The 26,725-nt window shown below is 32.8% G+C and overlaps 2 protein-coding genes across 2 annotated transcripts; one reads left to right on the top strand and one right to left on the bottom strand.

The window, feature by feature from the left end:
* The first annotated feature begins 298 nt into the window (after positions 1 to 298).
* Positions 299 to 14,084, top strand: LOC149486490 (dietary and metabolic glutamate transporter-like). The gene is made up of 8 exons (XM_089698127.1): positions 299 to 581; positions 7,197 to 7,381; positions 8,281 to 8,520; positions 9,229 to 9,438; positions 9,640 to 9,804; positions 10,613 to 10,829; positions 12,238 to 12,476; positions 12,791 to 14,084. The coding sequence occupies exons 1-8, from the start codon at positions 548 to 550 to the stop codon at positions 12,980 to 12,982; spliced, it is 1,482 nt and encodes a 493-aa protein (XP_089554253.1). The 5' UTR covers positions 299 to 547; the 3' UTR covers positions 12,983 to 14,084.
* Rint1 (RAD50 interactor 1) lies at positions 13,876 to 25,681 on the bottom strand. The gene is made up of 15 exons (XM_089698117.1): positions 25,631 to 25,681; positions 24,527 to 24,768; positions 23,623 to 23,864; positions 23,203 to 23,358; positions 22,704 to 22,879; positions 21,937 to 22,151; positions 21,237 to 21,483; positions 20,050 to 20,227; positions 19,643 to 19,832; positions 18,878 to 19,010; positions 18,455 to 18,567; positions 17,972 to 18,138; positions 17,245 to 17,419; positions 16,596 to 16,723; positions 13,876 to 16,060 (listed from the first exon to the last, which is right to left on the bottom strand). Exons 2-15 carry the CDS (start codon positions 24,668 to 24,670, stop codon positions 15,850 to 15,852), a joined length of 2,475 nt encoding a protein of 824 aa, XP_089554243.1. The 5' UTR covers positions 24,671 to 24,768; positions 25,631 to 25,681; the 3' UTR covers positions 13,876 to 15,849.
* Positions 25,682 to 26,725: the final 1,044 nt, after the last annotated feature.

The following is a 26,725-nucleotide window of genomic DNA, read 5'->3' as shown; positions in this document are numbered from 1 at the left end:
TTTAAGTTGAACACATTAGATACCCTCATTCAGTAACGTTTTATTAACAAGGAAATGGAATCATAGACTATAAAAAAACAACGGTCGACTTTCAATTTAGTAATTGTTTTCTTAAAATCGACATGTGTCCGGTTACATTCAAATCGCAAGATACATGAACATTTCAATTACATAAAATCAAGTTTTAATAAGTGCAACCCACCTAATATTGCCCCGTTTGGAGCGGAAGATTGTCAGTGACTTAACGATCGCAGCTAAGTTCAATATTAATTGTCGATTAATGAAGTCGTCTATGGAGTTCGGATTTTCAGTACAGTTGTTGACTGAACAAGTTAGCCGATTGGAAGCAGTCAGTATATAGAGGCGAGGTTTATGCGCGGGCGCTTAATTGTAGGCTATGTCGTCGCGTATGACGGCCGACACGCGCCGCGGCTTCTAACTCGACGATCGATTTCGAACATTTTATTTTGTGTTCCCAGAGGATCTGTTAACGTGACGGACAGTCTTAGAACATTCAGTGCTGTTGTATGTTTATTGAACAGACACAATGTTGACCGGTTGGCAGTTAATTTTGTCGAAACGTGAGTTTTAAATATTTTATTAGTGCGGTTTGTTTTTTTTTTAAATTAGTAGGTAATTAAAAAGAATATTCAAAGATAATCTTAGATTAATTTTGTTAAATGCCGCCTATGGAGCCTTTTTGCAGGATAACTATGAAATTTTATTTAAAATGAGCGCATAAAATATTAAAAAAGAAATGTTAAATTAAAATAAGCTCTCTAATCCTGTTCTGAAGAGAGAAAAATAATTTACCGTCTACAGATTTAAGTTAATTTACAATCAATAAACAATGTATTATTTAGTTCTAATTTATATGATAATTTTCTCTGTCAATATCAAATCATTTTTTGTTCTGTATTATTAACGACTTTTTATCTACACAGTTACCTATAAATAGTACCAAAGTTAAAGAGTAATTAAACGGATTAAAATATAATAAATATCGTTTAAATATATTTACATAATACAGTTAGTGTAACAATTTTTTCGCGTGTTTTTAATCTGTGTCCAAATGTAGGTATGTATGTCATTGCCTTCACTTATGTTGATCATTCTATGGAATCTAAGTTATGTAAGTGCATACATTTGTTTCGATGCGGCACCAATTTTACGATAAGCTAGATTTTTAGATTACAAATACCTGTAAATACGGAAATACCTGTAATTGAATGCCTATTGCATTCAAAAGTTTTAGTACGAGTATCCGAACTCTATATTTTGAACGGTTTTTTTTTTTTTTTTTAATTTTCGTTGTATAATAATTTTACATAATATTTAAGAACAATAAATACAAAAACGAGTATTATTAATTAAGAAAACAATTTATTTATTATTTAATAAGTTTAATATATTATTGTGGTGAACCGTGTTGGTAATCATAGTTTTACGAATATTAGTTTTCATAATTGATTATCATTTAATCCTTTTCATATGTAAAGTTATTAATATGTTTGAATAGATTTTATCTGTACGCTTTAATGTATAAAGTCTTCAAATTATTTCCCGCTTAAATAAAAATAAATTAATATTTAATGTCAAACAATATGTGCATTATTAATAAATAACTAACAAATTATAAAAAAAATAAGAATACAATGCATAGGTACGTAATTAAAATGAAGGATTAAGTACAAGATAATAATACGCTATGTTTTTCTCTACATTTTCTGAATTCTGAAAATTTACGCACGTGGCAAAATTAACTAGTTAACTTTATCAACATAAGTTAAATTAACTATGGTAATGCAGATAGGTGATCTGTTGCCGCTTGCCACAGAGATAATAATTATTGTAGTTTAGTGTTGTGACGGTTCATTAAATGGAATACATTTCACAAAGCAATTTCATTGCGGAAAATTACATTGAATTGCTAACGAAATCAAAGTACCGTTAATTTTTATTTTTATTTTTATTTTTTAATATACCTACTTACTTCATTTAAACATGACCTTATTTTGCCTCACTCGAGTTTTGACAAGACAATGGTCTAATCCAGCCATACTCAACCAGCGGCCCGCGGGCCGCCTGCGGCCCGCTGCGCTTTTTTTTGCGGCCCAAAGAGAAAAGAGAGACACATCAATATGAAGAATTTTGGAAATAAGTACCGGATAGCTATGAAACTTTAAAAAATTGCGCACATTTACTCTTGACATTGTTTGCATCAACTTACCTATGTGAATCCTCATATTCAAAAATGAAATATGCAAAAAATGTCTACAGATCTCGGCTTACCGATTCGCATCTAGACGACGTCTTGAGAGTAGCATGCAGTAACTATGTGCCTGATTTATCAAAAATTTGTTACAATGTCAAAAATCACATTAATTTTTATGACAGAAATAAATGCTAATTTTTTATATTTTATAGTTTTATTTAACTGTCGCATAATCTTCGCTTCATCACTAGTAACAAATGCGAAAGAAACCCAGTCTGTCTGTTACGCTTTCGTGAATAAACAACTGAATCGATTCTGATGAAATTTGGTACATAGATAGACTATTCACTGATGACGTAGGTGACATAGGTAAGTAGGTAAATTACTGCGGCCCGCAAGGTTAAACAGTAGCAATTATGTGGCCCAAGGTAAAAAAAGGTTGAGTATAGCTGGTCTAATCGTTTGAGGTATGTGTGTGGAATGCAGGGTAAACGGCAATGTACCTGAAGAATTATTTATCAACGAATAAATAACAATATTAATAATTTTATGTAGTACAATTCCATGCACTAGCAATAGAAACATTTATATATCTGTTAATATATCTGCATTAATATGCAGCGGCAAAAAGAATGTGCTTCATATGCAAATTTCATAATTTCTGATTGATAGGCAGTGTCTATGACTGGTCTAGTTTTAGCATACAATATCACTTGCACAGGTGCAATAGTTGACTTTGGTTATCTTTTTAATCATATTGAATCAAAAACTTAAAACTTAAACTTACTTACATCAATATTACAAAAATTTAGTTAATGTCAAAATTTTGATAATAATCATAGTTATACATATATTATTTTTCTTATTTAAATTGTATGTATTCCAATTTCCATTGTTGTCCACATGTAATAATAAATAACTTTTGGTGTAACTAATAAAACGGATTATAGTGAATATTGTTTCAAGTGATTAGTGTATCAAATTAACGGGTAATCTATGACTTTAAATTTACGTTATTTAGATGGTTGGTGGGTGGAGATGGTTTTTAAGAGATTTTTTTGAGTCTTTGAATTTTAATAAATATAATATTAGACCTTAACAACAATTGATATCACTATTCACATAGCACATAAAATATAATACCTACTCACTCTGGGTATTTTAAAATGACATGCTTTATTTCTTCATTGACTGGTTTCTTACACCGTTTCGAATTTTTCTGCAAATAGGTATTAGGTATATTATTAATTAAAAATGAACGCGAACTTTATTCACCGTGTAATTACTCTACCTAGCAAATAAATTAGCACAGGTTTTTCAAAATGTACTGCTCAAAAAAATATTTTATGGAAACAAATTCAAGCAATTTGCCCTTTAATTTCTTCGGCGCAAACTTTCTTTGATATCGATACCAAAGTATGAGAAAATCTATCATTTACGCCATCTATACGACGTCACAAATACGTCGTTAATATGCCAAGTTGATTTACAGCATCTCGGTGAAAGGGACCTGCATCTAGTCAGACGGGTGCAACTTGCAATTAGACAACACAAGACCAATTCCTGCAAAAACTTATCAACGTTGAAGGAATACCTGGTTACCGAGCTTTTTATTCATTGCCAATTAATTTCAGCTTCCTTTGAAGGTATCAGAGAAAGGAATTTATACTTAGGATAACGCATCTAAAACGAAAACATTACAAGATAATAAATGATAGGAATGTGGCTCATTAGATTCGTGATTTACAATGCAGGAAATTATTTCTTTTGCAATTATCGTTTTGCGTCATTAAAACATATATATATTTTTAGATCCTTGTTAGACATACAATAACTATAGTATAGCTATAATTTCCAATTCAAAAAGTGAATACAACTTTGACGTCATAAAAATGCAATAAATGTTCTATACAATACCCTTTTAATCAACTTTAATCAAGGCTCTATTCATTTAAGATCACTTATTAGTTAAATAAAATAATAGTTCAAAGCGCGAATGCCGCACACGTCGCTATCGTAATAGCTTGATAAAGAAAGGCAGTACGTCATGTGATTCTTCCTGGAAACCTCAAAGTTATTATGCCATTAAATTGCAATGCAAGCTCCGTTGACGCGAAATTACCAACGCCAGCCTGTCTGCCGCGGGGAACTGGTTCACAGCCATTGGCCGGCAGGGATCGTACGACACCGGAATGCAAGAACGATTCAATAGAAATCTTTACTTGGGCCACCGCAAAAACTAACACTTCTAACGAGTTTCTCAATTCCAATGCCAATTTAGGTAACCCACTCGACAGAAATGACCAGTCTCTCCCAATAGCAAAAAATTAAACGCGAATGCCGGCGGCAATTCGGCGATGTCAAATTGATTGGACGTCAACGGGAATTTTAACGGGGTTATGAGTTATGATTCACAAACTTATTATTCTGGACCGAAACAAAAGCGGAAATATTAAGTCCATTTTCGTGTGTATCGGTTAACAAAAGAGGCTATTGTTTTCAAATATGCATAACATATTACATACCTAATTGAACAGCGTATAGATTGCAACTAAATGTTCGCAAAACATTGAGACTATTGAATGCCGATAGCTGATAAAAGAAAAGAGCCCTTAGAAAAGTTTTTCCAATCGTATGCTTATCTCGTAAAGAAAGTGTTTACATTTTTAACTGCGTTATAATAAGTATGTCAACAGATACAAGACATTAACTTAGGCTTAAGCACGTGTTAATTATACTTTTAAAATACAATTACCATTATCGATAACAACCAAAGGTTTTATTATGTTCGAGTCAGTGGATGGACTTCTACGTTTATAAGCATCATTCGAAGTCTAGCATTCCTGAATCCTGATATGACCTGCAAAGTAGAATATTATTTCCGCAATAAATATTTAAGAACAGGCCATTGACATCTCTAAGCAGTATAATAGGACAAATGCAGTATCAGTCTCTAAGCAGTATAATAATTGATCCGCACCCATGTGTTATGCCTGGATGAACAGTTAGGTATGGCTTTGCTCGGTGAGACATATTATAAGCGTACAATCATTAAGTAATAACAAAATCTTTGCATTGTGTCGCTTCTATTCTTCTATTGTGATTGAATTCCTGTAATTTGACCTAAGACAGTAATAAGACTTTATACTTATGAACACATGAACAGGTGCATTATTTTTTCATACTTACGTAGTTGAGTAATATAAGACTTTATTAGTAGGTTCTCTGGAAGTATTATTAATTAAATATTATTAGGTAGGTACATAATTAGGAAATATGAATGTGGTCAAGTAGTCTTATTAAAAAAACTGCTGTATGTACTTTAAGATTGGCTGCTTTCCCAAATCGTGGAGCTCGGCTCTACATAAATTATAAGTGGACACCTAAATTACTGAAACCTGGTATAATGTAAATAAAATTTTGCATCTTGTGTGCATTTTATGCAATTCAAAAGAAATTGTAGTTTATGTGTGAATAACGATAAATAATAAATGTTTGAACACATTTTGTTATAAAATTATCCTTCTGAAAAATAGTTTTCACTTATTTCACGAAGCCGTTTAAGGTAACTTGAATAATTTGAAAAAATGTATGTTAAGGAATTCTAAGATGTTAAAGAGCTTGAAAGCGTTTTTGTTGCTTATGCGTAATAGTGAACGTAGAATGAATCCTAAAGCATTTCATTCATTATGTATTAGAGTCGATAGATTTGCAAGACTCATACTGTGACGACATGGTAAGTGTGGAGTATGCACATATATCATTAAATTCTTAGTCACAGATACTATAGTACCTAAATACTAATTTTGGTTAAGACGGTTAAGATATGCAAGTTACACCTTTACTTACACCTTTTTTTGTTTTTGGGTGACAAATGATTAGAAAATACAGACATGCATAAAATAAATTTAATAAAATTATTTATGCAGTTTAAATTTTAAGTTACAGGCATTACAGGTATCTACTTATAATCGCGAAGATTCTGGATTGTTCTCGATTAGAGATACGAATTGTTTATAAAAATTCATTGCAATAAACAGACACTAAAACAAAAGAAAATATTTTAATTGCTAAAACAGTCACGCTGTAATCGGAATTTATAGCACATTAATTAAAGGAAGACCATACAATCTAGAGCTTGAGTTGAATATAATTTAAGAGGAAAACGGAAGAAAGACGGTTGCTTGAGCCAAATTCAGAAGCATTACAGAGCGATGACATCATAGACGAAGACATATTTATGGTCTTCATTATTTGGAGATCAATCATTACCTACTTCCTAAATCCTAATACATGAATTTTACTTGCGAATGCTGTTCTTATGATGCTGTTTCTTTTGGAAGTAATATACAGCTAGTTTTTAATTTACAATTGTTACTTGTTGTAAAAGGTTGCAAAATATATCACAATTTCTTATGACGAAAAAAATACATGATCATAATAACAGCGTGTGGTTTAGTAGATATAAAATTGCACTTCATAAACCGTGTAGAAAAGAGACCTTTTTTGAAATGTATACTGAAGTGTACTGTTAATAAAACTTATAGACTCTAATAATTTAAATGCTATTTTGAGACTTTTGATGAAACAGAACAGAAACAGATGAAAACATTGCGTTTACTTTAATAAGATATTAAATATATTATTAAATCAACGTCCACTTAACTTATAGGATAAAGTTAGACAAGTCACGAGAAAACGTCGTAACGTACGCCTGAACTCTATGTTACTGTAAGAACTAAGATAGAAAGAAAGAAAGACGTATGTATTCCATACACGAAAAACCTACATTGTTGGTATATACCAAATATAATATTAGATATCTCTCCATATTATATAACCTATACCACACCTATACGGTATACCTCTACATCATAATTATCATTTTATACTATAAACAAACACTCAAACAATTTTAAACAATAATTTATTTAAGAGAAAATGATATACAGAGAAATAAATAAAACATTTTTTCATCCAGTTTTCGTGATACCACAACGATGGGTGATGGCGATCATGGGTTTTCTGGCTGTGGCCAACGCGTACACGATGAGAGTCTGCCTCAACATTGCAATCACTCAAATGGTGCGGCGGCATGCCTCCTCACCAGCGTACGAAGATGGTTCCTGCCCCGCTGAAGTTGACGATATTACCACTGATCCTATGGTAAGTTCTTTCATTTCAGACGAGGAACAATAAAGTGATGCAAACTTTCTATCTCTAATATGTTTGTTTCTAATACTCATCGCATAGGAAAGAGTAGTAAGTAGTAATAGTTTGTGAGGAGAATGCGATAAGGTAGGTAAATTGTATGTTTAATAACGAATATTGGTGTTATTGGACTTATTGGTAACATATTACCTATGTGATATGGTGGAAAAATTAATTCTATATTTTCTCTCAATTTAGTCATCTAGAGCAAGATCTTTTTCTAGATTATATCAACATTGCAAATTTAAGCCTATATTTTAATAAATATCTCGGTTTTAAGTTGAAAGTAACCACCGATCGACCCTGACCAACAAAGCTCGAGTGTGACTAACACTGGCTTATAAAGAAGCGAAATTAACTAGACGCAATCTTCAATTACTAAACCCAATACTGAATACTTGCAACGCAACATTTGCTTTGTAAACGACATTAACAAAAAAAGTACAATAGTCTTTACAAAGTACGAGCGTAAAAAAGTTTGATTTAATATTTAGTAATGTAGGTTAGTGTAGTTTTTATTTATAGAGATATCAAAAACACATAGTATCTAAACAGTATAGGACTTTTTCATAAATATACTATGATAAAAATTTTACTATTCTAATTACGATTATTTAAATCTATAATTATTAATATAGCTTTGACATTTTTTATTTTCGTCGTCGTAGTATCGTCGTCGTCGTTAATTAGGAACTCTATTATTCTCTACATGTTGTCTTTTTATTAAAATTGTTGTACCTAAGTCCTAATAATGTTTATGAACAATTTGGCACAATTAACTTTTACGTTTATGAATCTAATTGTATTACAAAGTAATTACACAATACGACCTCTCAAATGCGATTCTATTTTAGGAAGTCAGCGGATACAATTGGGATGAAGAGACGCAAGGCATAATTCTCAGTTCCTTCTATTATGGTTACATTGTGACGCATTTACCTGGCGGCATGTTAGCAGAACGATTTGGAGGGAAATACTCTTTAGGATTCGGAGTCCTCAGCACTGCAGTATTCACCTTACTCACACCTTGGACTGTTAATATGGGTGGCGCAACAGGGCTCATTATATTGCGAGTTCTTGAAGGACTCGGCGAGGTAATTGTTTTTCTAGATAGTTTCCTAATTGTTTTTACCATAAAAAAATGTTTCCTAACTATATTAATGGTCATTTAATGTGCTAGCATATTATATGCCAATCGAAGCTATATTTAAATGAATCATATCGTTGTGATATTGGAATGGAATTTGAGAGCGAATTCACTAGTGAACTAAGGCTTTATGCGAACCAGTCGAACGCTAACTTCCTGTCCCTAATACTCATTTATTTTAAGTTAACTGTTGCATTACAACATGCTACGTGTAATTTGTCAAGGTGAGAATTTTAATGCGAAATTATTTAATATTAATATATGCTGATATAATTATTTATACGATCAAAAAGCTAATGGCAATCGCATTGAAAGGCATACCTACAGTTTTTAGGTAGATAATATTGTAAATGGATCTTCACCGTCACCCTAGATAAAGAGTGAGATTTTGTTTTTGCTGCGATTCATTCCCCTCTTGAATTAGCCTACATACAACTATTGTCCGCCTGTCTATAGCAGATTCAAAAGTTCCGTTACGTTCTAAAAAGAAACAGACTACCTTTGCGAACAAAAAGCTAGATAGATGTCAAGTCCAAATTATACACGATAATATAATTATTGACTTCACTTTTCATTCCTATATTTAGCTTATGCAAACTTCATCATTATTATTAATTCGCTGAGAAAAATAAGGTTAATTCATCCTTTTTTTCAGGGTACCACATTCCCAGCTTTAAACGCGATGCTTGCACGATGGGCACCCGTCTCAGAGAGAGGTCGAATGGGATCTCTTGTGTTTGGAGGAGCGCAAATTGGAAACATCGCCGGAACGTACTTCTCAGGCCTAGTTATTAAGGAAACAGGAGATTGGCAATCCGTGTTCTATTTGTTTGGCAGTATTGGGATCTTATGGTTCATTTTATGGGTAAGTTCTATTTTTAGCGACAATGTTATGGATGTTTTAAACTTTATTGCGTTAGAATAAAATGGGAAGGTTTATTAAATCCATTTATATCGTTTTATTGTTTTAAATTTCTGCTCTTTCTTTTTATTAACGATTTTTATTACTATCTACTCAAAGAAGTTTAGCCGGTAGATATGATATTATATTTGATCTTAATTTCAGGCATTATTATGTTACAATGATCCGGAATCCCATCCCTACATTTCGGATAAAGAAAAGAAATATCTAGAAGAAGCTCTGGGAAGACACCACAACACTCAACCCTCTGCGATTCCTTGGAAAGCTATTTTTACGTCCGTTCCTCTTTGGGCGCTCGTCTGTGCACAGGTAAACACATCTGCCAAGTGCCAGTTAATCAGCTTTGTAGTAACCTCTTGTTATATTTTCTATACGTGAACGGTATGGAATAATTATGCCGGGATCAGTAAGAAAATATTTTTTCTGCAGGAAATGAGCAGTTTTTTTGGAAATTAGAATTAGTTACATTAACAAGGCAATATACACAATACAAATAAATATCTATTCTTGTTATCTTTGTGATCTTGAAGTAGAAGAAGTTGTTCGAGTTTCTTATTTTCTATTAATTTGACTGTAGGTACGGTCTACATAGTAACTAATATTAGGTACCAACCCAATTTTAATTGTTTCTCTATATTTCACATGCCATATCGTTCGCGTAGCAAATTCACAAAGAAATATTCATGCAATGATTTTTCTATTCTGATCAATCTATTTTCGTCGAATCGACGTTTAATTTCAATTAACTAGGTATTTCAATCACTTCCTCGTTCAACCGTGACTATTGTTAAAAGGCCTATATTGTACGTCTAGTTTGATTTATTTCCTGAATTCCAGAATATTTGCATTCGAGATTTTAATAGACTAACTCTCCGCCCGCGACTTCATCCGCATTGTCTAAAACTTAATAAATTAAATATAGGTACTTACTAAATTATCCCTCTTGACTCTATTTCAAAAAACTTCATCAAAAGCCTTTGCGTACTTTAAAGATGTAAGCAGGCTTAGGGACAGACAGATAGAAAGGTTTAACGTATTATACGTAGTGATTAGATTAGTAGAACAATTTTACTGCGTCATATTAACAAAATTTTATGGTAATAAATATTATTTTCAGATTGGACATGATTATGGCTACTTCACAATGGTAACAGACCTTCCGAAATACATGACTGGAGTATTGAAGTTCGATATTCACAGGACTGGTACATTGGCTGCTTTACCGTACTTGGTTATGTGGATAAGTTCCATTATCTTTGGATGGATGTGTGACAAGATGGTCAAGAAGCAATGGCTCACTGTTACGAACGCTAGGAAGACTTTTACCACTATCGGTAAGCAGTTTGTACCTATATTATAGTTTTAGTATGTCTTTGTTGATAAGTAAGTAGATTTGGATAAATATTTAACGAAATAGGTATTTTATTCCGCGAATAAAGTATAACTTTTTTTTTTAATTTAACAGTCGAGCTTTACAATGAGCAAATACTTACTTCCAAATTTTATCAATACAAATCCTAAGTAAATACGAATTAGTATGAGTTATGACGCAAACGAATGTAAATAAAATACTCTCAGTACATTAAAATTCCTATATTGAGGCGAACAACTTGTTGATTAAGCTTAAACAACTTTTGAATAGGTATGTTAATACCTACACAATAATAATTTTTCCGGGAACCCATTAATTATTATAGACATCCATACTAATATTATAAATGCGAAAGTAACTCTGTATGTCTGTCTGTTACTCAATCACGCCTAAACTACTGAACCAATTTGCATGAAATTTGGTATGGAGATATTTTGATACCCGAGAAAGGACATAGGCTACCTTCTATTGCGAAATATGTACCACGGGCGAAGCCGGGTCGGACCACTAGTATCTTATAAGTCGATGATTGATTCACATGATGCCTGTGTGCCTAACTACATTTTTACGTAAAAAGTAAAAAATATAATCCAAACGTTAATATTATATTAATTAGTCATCAATACGAAATTTGCTTATGTAGTAGATAAGATTCTTCTTATTTAATTTAAAACATTTTTAAAATTAAAATAAGACAATTTTCAAATACATATCTTAAGAGAAATTTATCTTATTCGCAACATGGTACCTACCTAGATCTTTTTTTTTAAAGTTCTTCAATGTCCACAATCTTCATTGAGTTGCATCTTTGCATTGTAATTAAATTTATCATTTTTTCCTATAATTGCATACGATGCAATGCTTAAGATCCGCAAAGGTCCAGGGAATACTAATCATAAGGGGAAAGCGTGTCATAACACCTTACTCTTGATGTGTTCCGGCAGATGCAATTCATTATCCCCACAAGGTTGATTTCATGCGATTTGACTGACTGATTTAGAACACAGCCATGATTAAAATACACGTTTGAGTTACATTAATTTAATAGTAGTTGGTCCTTTAGATCTTGAACGCAGCAAATGGTTTTATAAACGGTCTCTAATAGGAATTATTTTTTAATATGAATTTACGAGCACATAGGTACGAAACAACCCCTGATAACTAGAAAATATATTTTACTACTGAATTCTATCTCTGTTTTTTCGGATTTGATCACCCAGCTTCTAGACTTATTAGCTTTGCAATAACAATTTCCCGTATATTGACGATAACGTAGATAGGTACCTACACAAGAGCTTCGTCGATTAAACTATTTCTGTTCATTTTGCCTCCGTGTTTGCAATATTTATTTTAGAACATTTTTATTTCAGCATCCGTCGGTCCTGGAATTTGTATGATCCTAGCTTCGTACTCCGGTTGTGATACCGAAACAGTGGTGATTCTTTTCACGGCATCCATGGGGTTGATGGGAGCCTTCTATCCAGGGATGAAAGTAAATGCGTTGGACCTAAGCAGCAATTACGCGGGTACAATCATGGCAATTGTGAATGGCATAGGAGCGATAACTGGCATCATAGCACCGTTCCTGGTTGGCTTGCTAACACCTGATGTAAGTAGAATAAGCCGCATTTTAATTTTTAATACCTAAAGATCTACGTACCTATAGTGTCAGAAGTACATCAGATTATTTCCTACTATTAGCTAGATTGTAAATTTAATTGTAAGATATCTACTAGTTAACAAGTATTTCAATATTGTCTGCTAGATTTTTAACACTTTACAGGATTCTTGGTTGCGATTTTGCATACCTCTAGACTAGTAGAAATTTAGTTATTTTTATAAAAAAGATGACTTATTAACGTGAATTGTAATTTTCCATTTATAAGATTCCCTGTATCAAAATGGTTGTTTCTTTGTTCACAGAGCACCCTAGTCCAATGGCGTTTAGTGTTCTGGATAACTCTAGCGGTATTTATCGTAACTAACTTAGTGTTTGTTGCGTGGGCGTCTGGTGATGAGCAATGGTGGAATAGTTCGTCGCAAGACACGAGAAAACAACAGGTCAATAAGGTCGAAGCGGGTACAACTCCCACGAATAATGAGATTAAATTATAATAAACAACAAGTTTAAGTGGTTGAGACTCAAATAAGTGTCAAGTACAAAACAAGTATTGAAATTGGCGATTCTCTGAATCCACAGCCAGTGCTATGTGATAATATTAGTGTAATATTTATGATAGGAATTGGATTGTATTGTAAGATTTGGATGTCCCATTTAGTGATTTTGTATGGCCCATATTATAGTCATTTTAATTATTATTGTCTTAGTTAAATCATGTGCATTGAAGCAGACTTAATGCTTAAACTATACGTTGTAGATGAGGCTATAAATATGGTTGCGTCATAACAATTCTCATAAGACACCTAGTTAATAGATTAGTGAAATAATTTATTTTTTCTATAACTTTTTACAATTTGTTACAATTGCAATTCATATTTAAGGCTGTAAATAGTATTAGATAAGGCTTTGAATGTTGTTTGTATATAGTTATAATATGACAGAAGCACATGAGTAGAAAAACGGAAAGTCAGTGTAACTTGGCTTTGGTAATATTATTAGTTAAGGTTGAACAAATTAATGTTCAATATGAAAAAGTTGATTATATACATATACCTATGTGTATATTTGTAATTTATCTATAATAATGATGTTGTTGTCTTTTTAATAAGTTTAATTCGTGTTTTTACGATGGTATGAAATTATGATAAATGCTTCGCCTAGAACTCTTGTTAAATATATACGTTAATACAAACATTAAAATGTCAACAGCACAATAAATCTACAACTTTTCAATAATTAATCTATACTGGTTTGCGAAGCTAGAATAATTGAATTTATTTAGATCATAATTATTAAGACTACTTCCTGTAAATGCAACTTTTCCTATAATAGGTTGCTAAAATATTCATTAATTTTGTTCACGTTTATCAGAAATAAAACAAGGAAAGGCTGTGAACAAATTTTATTTAGATACGTACACAAACTATACTTAATCTGAGTGCATTTGTGCCATTGAAGATCTGTATTTTGTGAATAATATTATTTTTACTATTTATGTACAAGTACTATAGCTAAATATTACCGTACATCAATATACTGAGACATAACTGAATACATTATATTATGTGAACATTAAAAATGTTTTAATAAATCTTACCAATATGTTTTATTTTCATCTTATCCACTAACATTTATGAAAATTAAAATTTTTAATATAGCAACACTTAACAAGCAACTTAATAAAATAATACATAACATAAAAAAATTGGCTAAGACATCGAAATAATTCCAGAACGCATATAACGGTGAATTTACATCAAACAGTGAGCATTCGCTCGTTTGATGTAAATTCACCGTTCACAAGATTATTATTCACCGCTCATTAGATTATTATTAACCCCACGGTCCCTTTTTAGTATAAAAAGGCGTAGAGCATTATTTCGTTGTTCTTAGTAAATTCGAAAAGATTCAATGAAATGTTCTTATACTGAACAACACTGAATACTAATTTTCGTTTACACTAAAAGATCACAAAATAATGATCTTGCAATAGCTCTATGTTCGTTTGATTTAAATACGCCGTTATACAAATAACCCAGTATTCCTTATGTTCGATAACAGATTATTATATAAATAATTTTAACTGACCAAAATCCAACATATTCCTTTGGCATCTGGCATTTTTTCGAAATAATAAATAACATTAAAAAAAAACACATTTGCCTTTTAACTCATGACTCATTATCCACGTAAAATTAAAAATAAATATGTAATTTTTATTTGCTAAAATAGCAAGAAAGAAAACACCAGCTATTTATATAATAACAATTAAAAATTTGTACATAATATACATAAAAACAACAATAAATTATAATAATATTCTTTATATGAAGATTTAATTTATTTTATTTATATGAAGATCTCTACATCGTATGAAAGTGTAATGACACTTGGCACACCTCATTACACTTGGTTCAATAGTTTACTTCTTCACAATTTAAACCTTATTTTTTATGATATAAGTACCGTCCTCGCATACAATATTAATATTATAATAACATCGAACGACTACCTAAATTTCGTAAATCATTGAAAAAATTACATTTAGGTAATATAGTATGTTATATGCGTTACACATAAAGATAGTAATTAATAAAGGAAATTCAACTGCCGTATCCATATTAAACTACCCCTCATGCCGTAAAACAGTAGAATAACTAGAGTAGATGATGACAACTTCTCAAACCAGTCCCCTGGTTAAGGTGCCCTAAGCCTTATGCCTTAGAACAGTAGAATAACTAAAGTGGGCGATGAGATCTCAGCCAATTCAGTCCCCTGGTAGAGGATTTGCAACTGACTTGGCCCTGTACGATCTTTTCTGCTTGCTTTAGAATAGTTCCATAACCGAAGTGATGCGTCAACAACGAATCAGCCAAGTCAGTTCTCTGGTCGAGAATTTGCAAAGTTTCGTGTTTTGTTACAGTCACTACGCCCATCGCCATGATGACTAAAACGACGTCAGAGTTTTGTTTGACCAGAACTAAACAAGAAATAAAGGTTTTTTGACTTTAGAACAGTTCCATAACCGAAGTGGGTGTTGACGCGTCAGCCAAGTCAGTCCTCTGGTTGAGGATTTTCAAAGCTTCGTGTGTTGTTACAGTCACTACGCCCATCGCCATGATGACTAAAACCACTCAGAGTTTTGCTTGACCAGAACTAAACAAGAAATAAAGGTTTTTTGGCTTTAGAACAGTTCCATAACCGAAGTGGGTGTTGACGCATCAGCCAAGTCAGTTTTCTGGTCGAGAATTTGCAAAGCTTTGTGTGTTGTTACAGTCACTACGCCCATCGCCATGATGACTAAAACCACGTCAGAGTTTTGCTTGACCAGAACTAAACAATAAATAAAAGTTTTTTGGCTTTAGAATAGTTCCATAACCGAAGTGGGTGTTGACGCATCAGCCAAGTCAGTTCTCTGGTTGAGGATTTTCAAAGCTTCGTGTGTTGTTACAGTCACTACGCCCAACGCCATGATAGATGTAATGACGTCAGGGTCATTCTTGGCTAGACCAGTGCGTATGCGACGAGCGTCGTCGTAGTCCAAGTTAAGTAGCGTGCATGATTCGGCTAGTCTGTTAATTAAAATGTTTGTAATTAGAGAAAATTTTTAGTAAATTAGAAACTTATGTTACGGATGCTTTTATCAAAAGCGTTGGTTAAAAAAGATTCTAGTTGCTCAATTCAAATAAATATTTTGTCATTATTACTATTCGAATGGTTCCAATAGTACCATAAGTTGTAATTTATATTGTAGTTAGTTAATTAAATATTCCAAATAAAATTGACAATATTGGCCGGTTATATTTGTTGATCCTGCTGCTGCTTGCCTAAAATTTGAATTAAATGTTTATAATAAAAAATACCATAATATGAATATGTTATTTTATATCATAACTAGCTATGCCGCGCGGTTTCACCCGCATTACTCCGCTCCTGTTGGTCTTAGCATGATGATATATAGCCTATATATTACTCGTGGATAATGTAGCTTTCGAATGGTGAAAAAATTTTTAAAATTGGTCCAGTAGTTTATGAGCCTATTCATTACAATCAAACAAACAAAGTTTTCCTCTTATAATATTAGTGTAGATTAATCAAATAACTAACCTCGGCACAGGATTATTATCAACAGGCTTATCTCCCACACAAGAGAAAGCCGGTATGATATTCCGCGTCACGTCATGCGTAAACTGTAACGTGCCGCCCGTGTTGAACCAATTGTTTAATACCACGTCCTGTGAACGGATAATTAATATTTTAAAACATAGAAATATATCTATAAAATATCGTAGAAACCTATATTTATGTGCATAGTTAAAAAATTGTGGGTCTTGGAAACAAAGTGACGCCTTAAAAAAAATCCGTTGCTGATCGATTTTCTTTAAGGTATACAATCTCATATAAAAATTTGGTTAACTATTAATGGTATAAGCTTTGCGGCACAACTTAACATATAATATAATAATAAAAGTTCATTTCACACAATATCTGAACCAGATAAGTATATCATTCTAAGAAATGAAATGAAAAAATTATTTGTCAGAAATGTGGTTACAAAGGTTTTATAAGAAAAATTACGTCCGCACAATTCGCCAACAAATTGGCATACAAATATGTGTATTTAATTTGACAGTTTAAAATTTAAACAGTATTTAAGTAAGGTATTACATATTTACAACATAATATTATTTACATTAATTTGAAAATTTTACATATAATTACTTTTTGAAAGAATTATTAAAAAAAAAATACTTACTTTAAATAAACACTCATCAACTTGCAGACCCAACTCAGTTTTCAGGAAATGTGCTATAGACGGCGCTAATGTTTCAGAGACTGTAACTAGCCGCGTGCACAGAGTAGACAGCGGCCGGCACAGAGCACCCGACATAGAGAGAGCTCGCTCTTCTACTGTTAGCATTGCGTGCCACCTGCAAATGTAATATTTTATTAAAATAAAAATTTAAATATTTTGCAGTAGAACGAAAAAGTAGAACCGAACATGCTATAACTTTTAGGATGTGAATCACACTATGCGGGTTTTTGTTAGAAAACGTGGGCGAAGTCGCGGGCGGAAAGCTAGTATCTTATAACTCTATATTGACGTCACGTCTTAACTATTAGGTATAAACTATCACAATAAAAATATTTTGGCAATAAAGAACTAATTTCTATTTTAATTTTAGTTTTCTTTCTGAATTAACCCTCCATTTAAAACTTAACTTTATCAATATAATTCTTACTTCTTTTTCTTAAACATAATTCTGTATGTCATGTCGTCTCTAAACTCAAGGATCATGAAATGTATGAGCGAAGAGAGTGAAGCTTGTCACAGATGCAACAATAGTGCTAGTGCGTCATCAAACACGAAAGCGTCGGTTTTTACTGAATTTCAGTATGAACCGCTATTTATTTTATGCATTAAAAAGAAACATACAATTAACTACCCACTTAAATATAAACTTTATCAATATTATTCTTACTTCTGCTTCTTATAACTGTGGATGTCGGCTCTAAACTCGAGGATCATGAAATGTATGAGCGACGCGAGTGAAGCTTGTCGCAGATGCAACAACAACGCTGGTGCGTCACCAAACACGCCAACGTCATTCTCATCAAATGTTACTGCGGGGTTCGCTAAGGGCGTCGTCTGAAATCAAATCAAATCAAATTATAGAAATCAAATTAAGGCTGCAGCTGTTGTGTTTTCAAAATTGAATAAAAGTAAGTCACTTCACTAGTGCATTTATTAAAAAAAAAGGACACGAAAATAAATCATACAAATAAAATTATCATGTTACTAAGATGTAGTTGTCTTTACACGAGAAAGAGATTAAGATATAAGATAATGAAAGCTATCATCATTTGACATAATTGTTAAGAAAAAATGTAAATATTTATAGTAGTTTTTATTAGTTGGCGGTATTTTTCCTTTTTTTTTAGCATTAAATAATGATTTTACTCACATCATATCCATTCGCATCGATGATCGAATGCCTTTTGATAACATCCTTTATGGCCATATCTTTGGCACTTGTTTCAACCTCTTCTAAGCACATAACACCATAAGTTTCACCATCTTAAACATAAAAAAGTGACACAAATTAATTAATTAATCATAAAAAGACGTGTGGCACTCGGGGACTGCCGCGGTAAAGCTATTGCATAGCATGCCTTCAAGCCACACCTCCACGCCCGTCGGAGTGGGTAGCGTGAGGTTTTTTCGTTACGGAATTTCTCGATTCGGTCCCCGCGCTCAAGGCCCGCGATAGAAGCTATACAATAGCTTAAAATAAATTTCATTTTAATAATTATTACAGCCCTAAAATCAATTGGAATATGGACTTCAGCAGTTCACATTTTTTTCTTTTTTTAAACAAAATATTCACCGTATCTATAGTCCCCATAATTTTCTTCATCGTATTCGTAATCCGAGGTGATGGAGTCACCATCATCATTGGCGTGCTGCTGCTGCGTGAACTGCTGAAACTGCAGCTTGTAGTAATAGAGTTGGAGGTAGTGCTGAAAATGTACATACAGCCTTACTTATAAACGTCTCTCAAATTTAATAGTATAGTATTGGCATAGTATAAAGAACTAGAACGCCTATAAAAAGGTAGTTAATAATTGTCCGAACTGCGTCGTATACAATAGTCATTGAAATTAACATCTTATTTAGTGGCAGTAATGTCCAATGTCTATGGTATCGGTCGGTAGAAAACTCTGAATACTAGTAGAGTTTTGCTTCAGACAATTTTCGAACGTGATTGTTAGTCTAGTTGTTTCTCATACATAAATGTATCAAAGGCAAATTAATATTTAGCTTATGAGTAAATTCCATCCGACTAGTAATAAGTTAAAAAACAACCTTCAGCACATTCATCATGATATATCCTGCACAAGACCTTTTTGACGTGACAACGTCTTATCAATTGGTTTGCCGGGTGACACTTCAAGAAACTGCGTTACGCTCCGCTCACGTTATGCGCTCACAATGAGAGCGAGTGAGAGGCACGCGGGCATGGTTAGCCCGCCTAAGAGCGAGAGAGACAGACATAAAAAGTCGTTGTCACGTAAAACTTTCGCCCGTATACCGACTTTACAGGCAACCAATTTTTGACATGTTTTTACGTCTCCATTCATATTATACTTACCAAGGAATGCTCCCACTGCAATAGCACAGTCCTGCAATGTTGGGCCGCGTTTATGATGGCCGTGAGGGGGTGTGGTCCGGCTACCAGGAAACAATCCGAAGTTAGATTGTCAGCTGCTGCACTCATTATTTGTGTGAGACGAACACGCCACTCTTCAATGAGTTCCAGTTGAAGCTCCAGGAATTGTATGCTAGAATATAAGTGCATGTTATATGACTTTTTTAAGCTTTTTAAAGCTTTTAGAAAAGTAGGGTTAAATCTACACAAAAAAACCAATGAATGGATTTGTAATGTACGTAAGAATATTTTAATATTGTCAGCAGTTGAACTTGGGCGGAACAGCTTTATTATAACTGTTACTTTAATGTCAATTCTAATAATAGTATTTCCATCTTTTGTTTATTTACCGATGTCCCGGCTGCGGTAGAGTAGCATATCTGTCCTCAATAGTCTTCAACAAGGATATGAACCAATCAGATCCCCGTGGCACCCAAACAAGCGAACCGACCGCCGCACCTATACCCGCCGCTACCGGTTCTATCCATTGCTCTGTGTCGAGCATTTCGTCCATTTTTGTTAGAGCATCTGCAATTATTTATATAATTTAACTAGCAGTCCGCCCCGGCTTCGCCCGTGGTACATATTTACGTTTTCTCTACATAAGAACCATCCTCGTACTTCAAGGAATATAATAAAAAAAGAATTAACGAAATCGGTTCAGCCGTTCTCAAGTTATGCGCTTACCAACACATTTTGGGATTCATTTTTATATTATAGAAGACTAGCTTCCGCCCGCGACTCCGTCCGCGCGGATGTCGGTCTTCGCGTGGATGGTTTATTTCTCCATTTTGAGTAACTCTGACAATAACATCTTATAAATATCTATTGGACTCAAATACGGCTAGGCCTATAATAATACCCAACGTGTGTTCGCTGTTCTACAGAACAACGTCTATGGATAAAACTGAAAAATTTAGATTATTTTTTTTCTTCGTATTTTTTCAGGATAAAAAGTATCCTATTTTACGCCCAGGATAATAAGGTTTAATTATACCAAGTTTCATCCGAACCGAACCGTTAGTTTTCACGTGATGTCTTCACATACAGACAGACAGACAGACAGACAAAAATTTTTTTAATCACATATTTGGGTTTGGTATCGATCCAGTAACACCCCCTGCTATTTATTTTTTCAATATTTTCAATGTACAGAATTGACCCTTCTACAGATTTATTATATGTATAGATATAGATACCTGCTTGGGAATTTTTTTTTATAGGAATTCGTTTATGTAGGTTACCAATTTTTTTTTAGAAAAATTAGGACACATTTTACAGGCTAGTTTCTGGATTATTAATGTCAGTATTTTGAGATATAATACAATATTCATATGTTTCTTTGCAAATGTTACAACGATTATCAAGGCATTAGGCATTATTTCAATTAATGAGCACTGAAAAAAATCTAAAATAGCTTTCCTTTAAATTTATTCAATCTTTTGACTACTATACTCAGGTAAAAATAAGGTAATATTTAATTTTACTAATGTAAGGAAATAAAAACGTAAGAAAAATAAAAAGGCTATAAACTTACATTTTTTCTCAACAGCCAACCATCGCACGAATGTCTCAGCTTTAGTCAATACCGATAATACACTGTTTGACTCAAATCCTGTTATTTCCGATAGTTCTTTATGAAAACCCAAAGTTTCGTCCACGGCATGAGCAAATGCTGCGTCCACATCAACAATATCTCCTTTAGCGGCTTGAGTATGGTAAAGTGCTAGTACAGTATGTAGCCTCTCAGCAGCTAATGCAACTAGACCTTCGTTGAATTCATCCTGTAAAACAATCCATACTTAATATTATAAATGCGAAAGTAACTCTGTCTGTCTGTCTGTTACTCAATCACGCCTAAACTACTAAACCAATTTGCATGAAATTTGGTATGGAGATATTTTGATTCCCGAGAAAGGACATAGGCTACCTTTTATTGTCAAATATGTACCACGGGCGAAGCCGGGACGGACCTCTAGTATTTTATAAAGTTGATAAATTGAACACTATTTTCATTATTTTAGCCAATTCAAAGTGATTTTAACAGTTTACATTATCTTTATTCCGCTTGAATACAGATTATTATATATCAGTCATGCGTAAATAATTTTAAATTAGTTATCAAAAACTATGAAACAAATGCTAAGGCAGATAAAGAAGGTTTTGTTGTGCAGTATTATAATTTTCACATTTTATGGGATATTAGAACTATATCTAAAATTGATATTGTCACTTACAACAGCATTAATATTCTTCAATTCTAGTTTATCAGCTATTGGCTGTACATTGTTCTTTATAAAGCCCTGATGATCTTTAATCCAAGTCAATGTTTGAGTAAGGAACCACTCTGGCCTATCAATCCTTGCAGTTTGTCGTGTCCCAGTAAAGTGGAATGTGAATCGCTTCTTTAAAGGCCGCAGAAGGACTCTTATAGGTAGGCAGGGATCTTGAACTGAAATAAATATGTTTAATAATAAGTAACTAGCGGTCCGTCCCGGCTTCGCCTGTGGTACCTACATGTTGAAACTATCCTATCTCTCAAGTTGGATCGAACTGCACATGGTGTGCGAATTTTATTATAATCGGTTAAGTTGTTTAGGAGTCCATTGAGGACAAACATTGCGACACGAGATTTATATATATATACTAGCGGTCCGCCCCGGCTTCGCCGTGGTACATATGAAAAATAGATGTTGGCCGATTCTCAGACTTACCCGATATGCACAGAAAATTTCATGAGAATCGGTCCACCCGTTTCGGAGGAGTATGCAGACTAACATTGTGACACGAGAATTTTATATATAAGATATATATATTATAAGATTTTGTGTGCACTTTGAGTTATGAACGGATTCAAGACATATAATCAGAATGAAAAAAGTAGCAACAAGTGAGGGCTAAATTTATTTAAAAACTACACAATAACATAAATAATGATGCCAAAATTAAAAAATAACATTTTATGTCAATTCGCAAAAAGATTATTATAATCCATCTAATTTACCTGCAGAGAAATCTCCAGTTACAGCCATTTTGGCCATTGAATCTTCAGGTTCTTGAATTAGAAATAGATTTTTAGTTAAATTTTTAAATTTATTCATAACTTCTTTTGGTACAGGCGAGTTTTCAGCACCCATTGTGAATGGCCACTTCAATTGTTTTAAAACATCATCATAATGCCTGAAAAAAATACATGGGCTAGATAAATATTGTTATGGTTTAGTTTGTAATTTTGATAAATACACTTTACTCATTCAAATAAATTTTGATATAATATATAAGTTTAAAAAAGGATGTAAAGCTGATTTTTCAATCCTTGGTTAAATATAATTCGTCGAATAACGTATTAAACAACAATTACAACAATATATTCTGATCGCCCATATTTGACAGTTTTCAAGTAACATTTTAATATTATCATGTAATACTATATTAGACGGGTAAGTTTTAACCAACCATTGAAAAATCAGCCCTTAGTGTTACATAATATAATTATAACTTACTTTGTTAAGTTGTCTTTTAAAATATTGTGCCAATAATGAGTATATTCCTTGGCGTAAGTGGCCTGGTGGGAATTCTTGTACTGCAGACACAATTTCTTCATTTCACTATACATTAGCACCAGTTGCTCATCATCTTTACAATTTTTCATCTGTTGGCTGAAAGTTTGACCCATAAAATTACTACATAGTATAAAACACCGCTTCCTGCTACACAACAGATTTTGACGCAGTATTTTTTAATAGATAGAGTGATTCAAGAGGAAGATTTTAGTATTGGACAAACTTAATGGTAAGGTTTGTTTGTCTATTTCAAATTATGACCTAATAGAATGAAGAAATGTAAAAACAAATAATGTAGATTCTCTTATAATGATGTATTTATGAATATATGGAGAATATATAATAATGTATGTTTATTACCTTAGATCTTGAATTTTGGCATACGATTTGAGATAATCTAACACCTTTTCTAGTTTTCCAATTGCTGTAAACCTTTTGTCTAATTCTTTCATCATAGGTTGTGTTTTATTCAGAAATTCTTCAGCTCTTTTCTTAAATTCTTCACTTTTTATTTTCAAATTATTAATTTGCTTTGAATTGAGCTCTGCTTTGGTAATAGCTGACGACAGTTTTGTAGAACCTTCATCATTTGCGGCATTAAGCTAAACATACCCATAAATTAAATAATATGTATATTAATTATTTATATTCATTTGAGTCAAAAATAGTCCGGGATCCATCGCCCATTTTTGCAAGTGATTACTATCAAGCTAATTTTTCGTGAGTAGCTTTATTTTGATGAGACGCCCAATAATTTCATGTACGAAACTCTCGATTGTGGTAGCTAACAGAGGAAACAAGGATAAAATATTTTGATTTGATGGTTCTCAAATATTAATTACTAACTGAATGTTTTTTTTTGTTCAATCTCAAGATAATTATCTAAATTATTCGAAAAAATATTTGTCCTACAAAATCTATGGTTTGATCAAAGAGTCCCCCTTTCCAATGTGTATCGATAACGAGGTCATCATAAATGATTACTAACCAGCTGATTTTTTTATTTTCACTTATTTAATACTTATATAATTCAACAGACATATTGTCCTACAAATTGCGTAATAAATATTTGAGAACCGTCAAATCAAAAATTTTTATCCTTGTTACCTCTGTAAGCTACCACAATCGAGAGTTTCGTACATGAAATTATTGGGCATCTCATCAAAATAAAGCTACTCACGAAAAATTAGCTTGATAGTAATCACTTGCAAAAATGGGCGATGGATCCCGGACTAAAAGGATTTGGAAAAAATTTATAACTTACTGAGCTTTCAAGGCGGTCCCTCCTTTCAACTAAGTCATTTTCCAACTCATATGCCGCTTGTAAATTATTGATGTCTCCCCCAAGTTTCAGATTTAATTCCTGTATTATTTCTTTTTTCAGTTCTTCCTTAAGATTCGATTTCATTTTGATTATTTATAAATTATAAATCTATTATCATGCTAATTCATCCACGCTTGATATTATGGGACAATTCCAGATTAAATTGATTTTTTAAATTTTATAGACCGGGAGATACTGACACAAAATTTCGAGTCATTTGTAACAGGATGGCGGTTCTACAGGGGTCTTAATACGCAATGACAAAAAGAAAAATGATGGTGTGAACGCTGGTACCGGTGGGTTAGTCGCGTGGGCGTTAGTCGAACTCGTCGGAAAAATAGCGAAAGTCAAACGATTTGTAACACAAAAATTTTAGAATTTACCGATAGCCCATAAAAAAGAAGTAGGCGGTAGTGCCATGCCATACTTTTCCGGTATGACTTACAGCCCGCCATACCGACGCGAATGTGTTGATTTAAAAAAAACAATTATTCAACCATTTGTACCAAGCTAACTTTTGCACAGGTAACCATCGTCGTGCAGCCATTGACGAAAATCGCCATGCCATACTTTTCGGACGATTCCAAATGGTCGCCATACCGCCGAAAATCTGCAAAAATTTTTTATTTCGCCTATCTTTTTGTACCAGTATTGCATTTGGCTTTTTGGAGAGTATTTGATAAAATGTGACCATTATTATATTTGCCATACTTCTAGTAGGGGGAAAAAGTGCTGTCATACTTGAAAAATAAATTTATTATTAATTTATATAAGTGAAGATTTCCAACACCTAGATCTTTGAAATTTTGTATTTATATTCGTTGATCCTCAAACTTACAGGAAAAATAAGTGCCATACTGTTACAAATCGTTTGACTTTCGCTATTTTCCGACGAGTTCGACTAACGCCCACGCGACTAAGCCGCCAGTACCAGCGTTCACACCATCATTTTTCTTTTTGTCATTGCGTACTAAGAACCCTGTAGAACCGCCATCCTGTTACAAATGACTCGAAATTTTGTGTCAGTATCTCCCGGTCTATTATTGGCACTATCAAATTCAATTTTGTTTATTTTGACAATATTGATTATTATTTACAGACACATCGACATCAGTCATCAATCACTGTCACTGTCAGTTGTCATACACACAGATAATTATTATTCAGGTCACTAGAAATCGTAGACAGAGAACTAGAAATGGTAGTTAGGGTGACCACGAATTTTGTTTGACTTTGCACCATCCCACGAATTATGTATTAAAAGTAAGTATAATTAGTAAGTAGTAATTAAAAGTAAATGTATTAACTATTCAAGACCTAAAAGTAAAATCCTCGAGCACGTAAGAGATAAAGCTACGATAAAAATTGTATTAATCAGCTATGAATGAAAATAAAAACTTTCTCACTCGGACCGGTTTTAGCGCGCAGTCTAGTATATTTATACGTCTTTGTTTGCAGTCACAGAACCACAGACATATAGAAAAACCTTTGAGTATATATTACAATAGTATAGAGCGCGTGTATTGCACAAATTGCTTAGTGCGCATCGTAGGCAGATGAGCTATAGATACTATATAGATGTGTGTGACAAATAGGGATGGGTAGGTATCAATTGCGTGTTGAACTATCGATAAGTTATGTAAATAAATATGTATCCTAAGTAAATTTTATGTTCAATAAGTAATTAAAGGAAAAATATATGAATAAAGTATAAATATGTAATTTTAAATTTGTTTACCAACTGAATAAAGTTTGTTTATTCCATTTGAATATTTTTTGTATTAATTATAAATACTTTAAAAAAATATGTTTAATTGGAATATCAGAAAAACGTGAGTACTTTTTAAATAATAAAGTTAATAAAATAATAGATCGGGTTTAGTGCTATTTCTTTAATAATAAATCAAAAAATAATAATACTGTTTTAAAAATGTTAAATAAAAATAAGAAATAATTAATAATTTAAAATGATAATATAATCCTTCCTTAACTAGCTCTGCGACCCAAACAGAGTCTTGGCTTCCGACACGAGTTTACGCCATTTTCCTCGATCGCGCACAGTTTCTTGCCAATTGACGGCCTCCAAGTTTCGTAAGTCGGCTACTGTTGCGTCGCTCCATCGATATCTGGGACGGCCAA

This window comes from Colias philodice, chromosome 8 (assembly GCF_061535455.1).
Source record: "Colias philodice isolate Cphi_HAF_F1 chromosome 8, ilColPhil1 Martin Lab GWU primary, whole genome shotgun sequence".
Lineage (NCBI taxonomy): Eukaryota > Metazoa > Arthropoda > Insecta > Lepidoptera > Pieridae > Colias > Colias philodice.
This window is presented reverse-complemented; position numbering and strand designations above follow the sequence as displayed.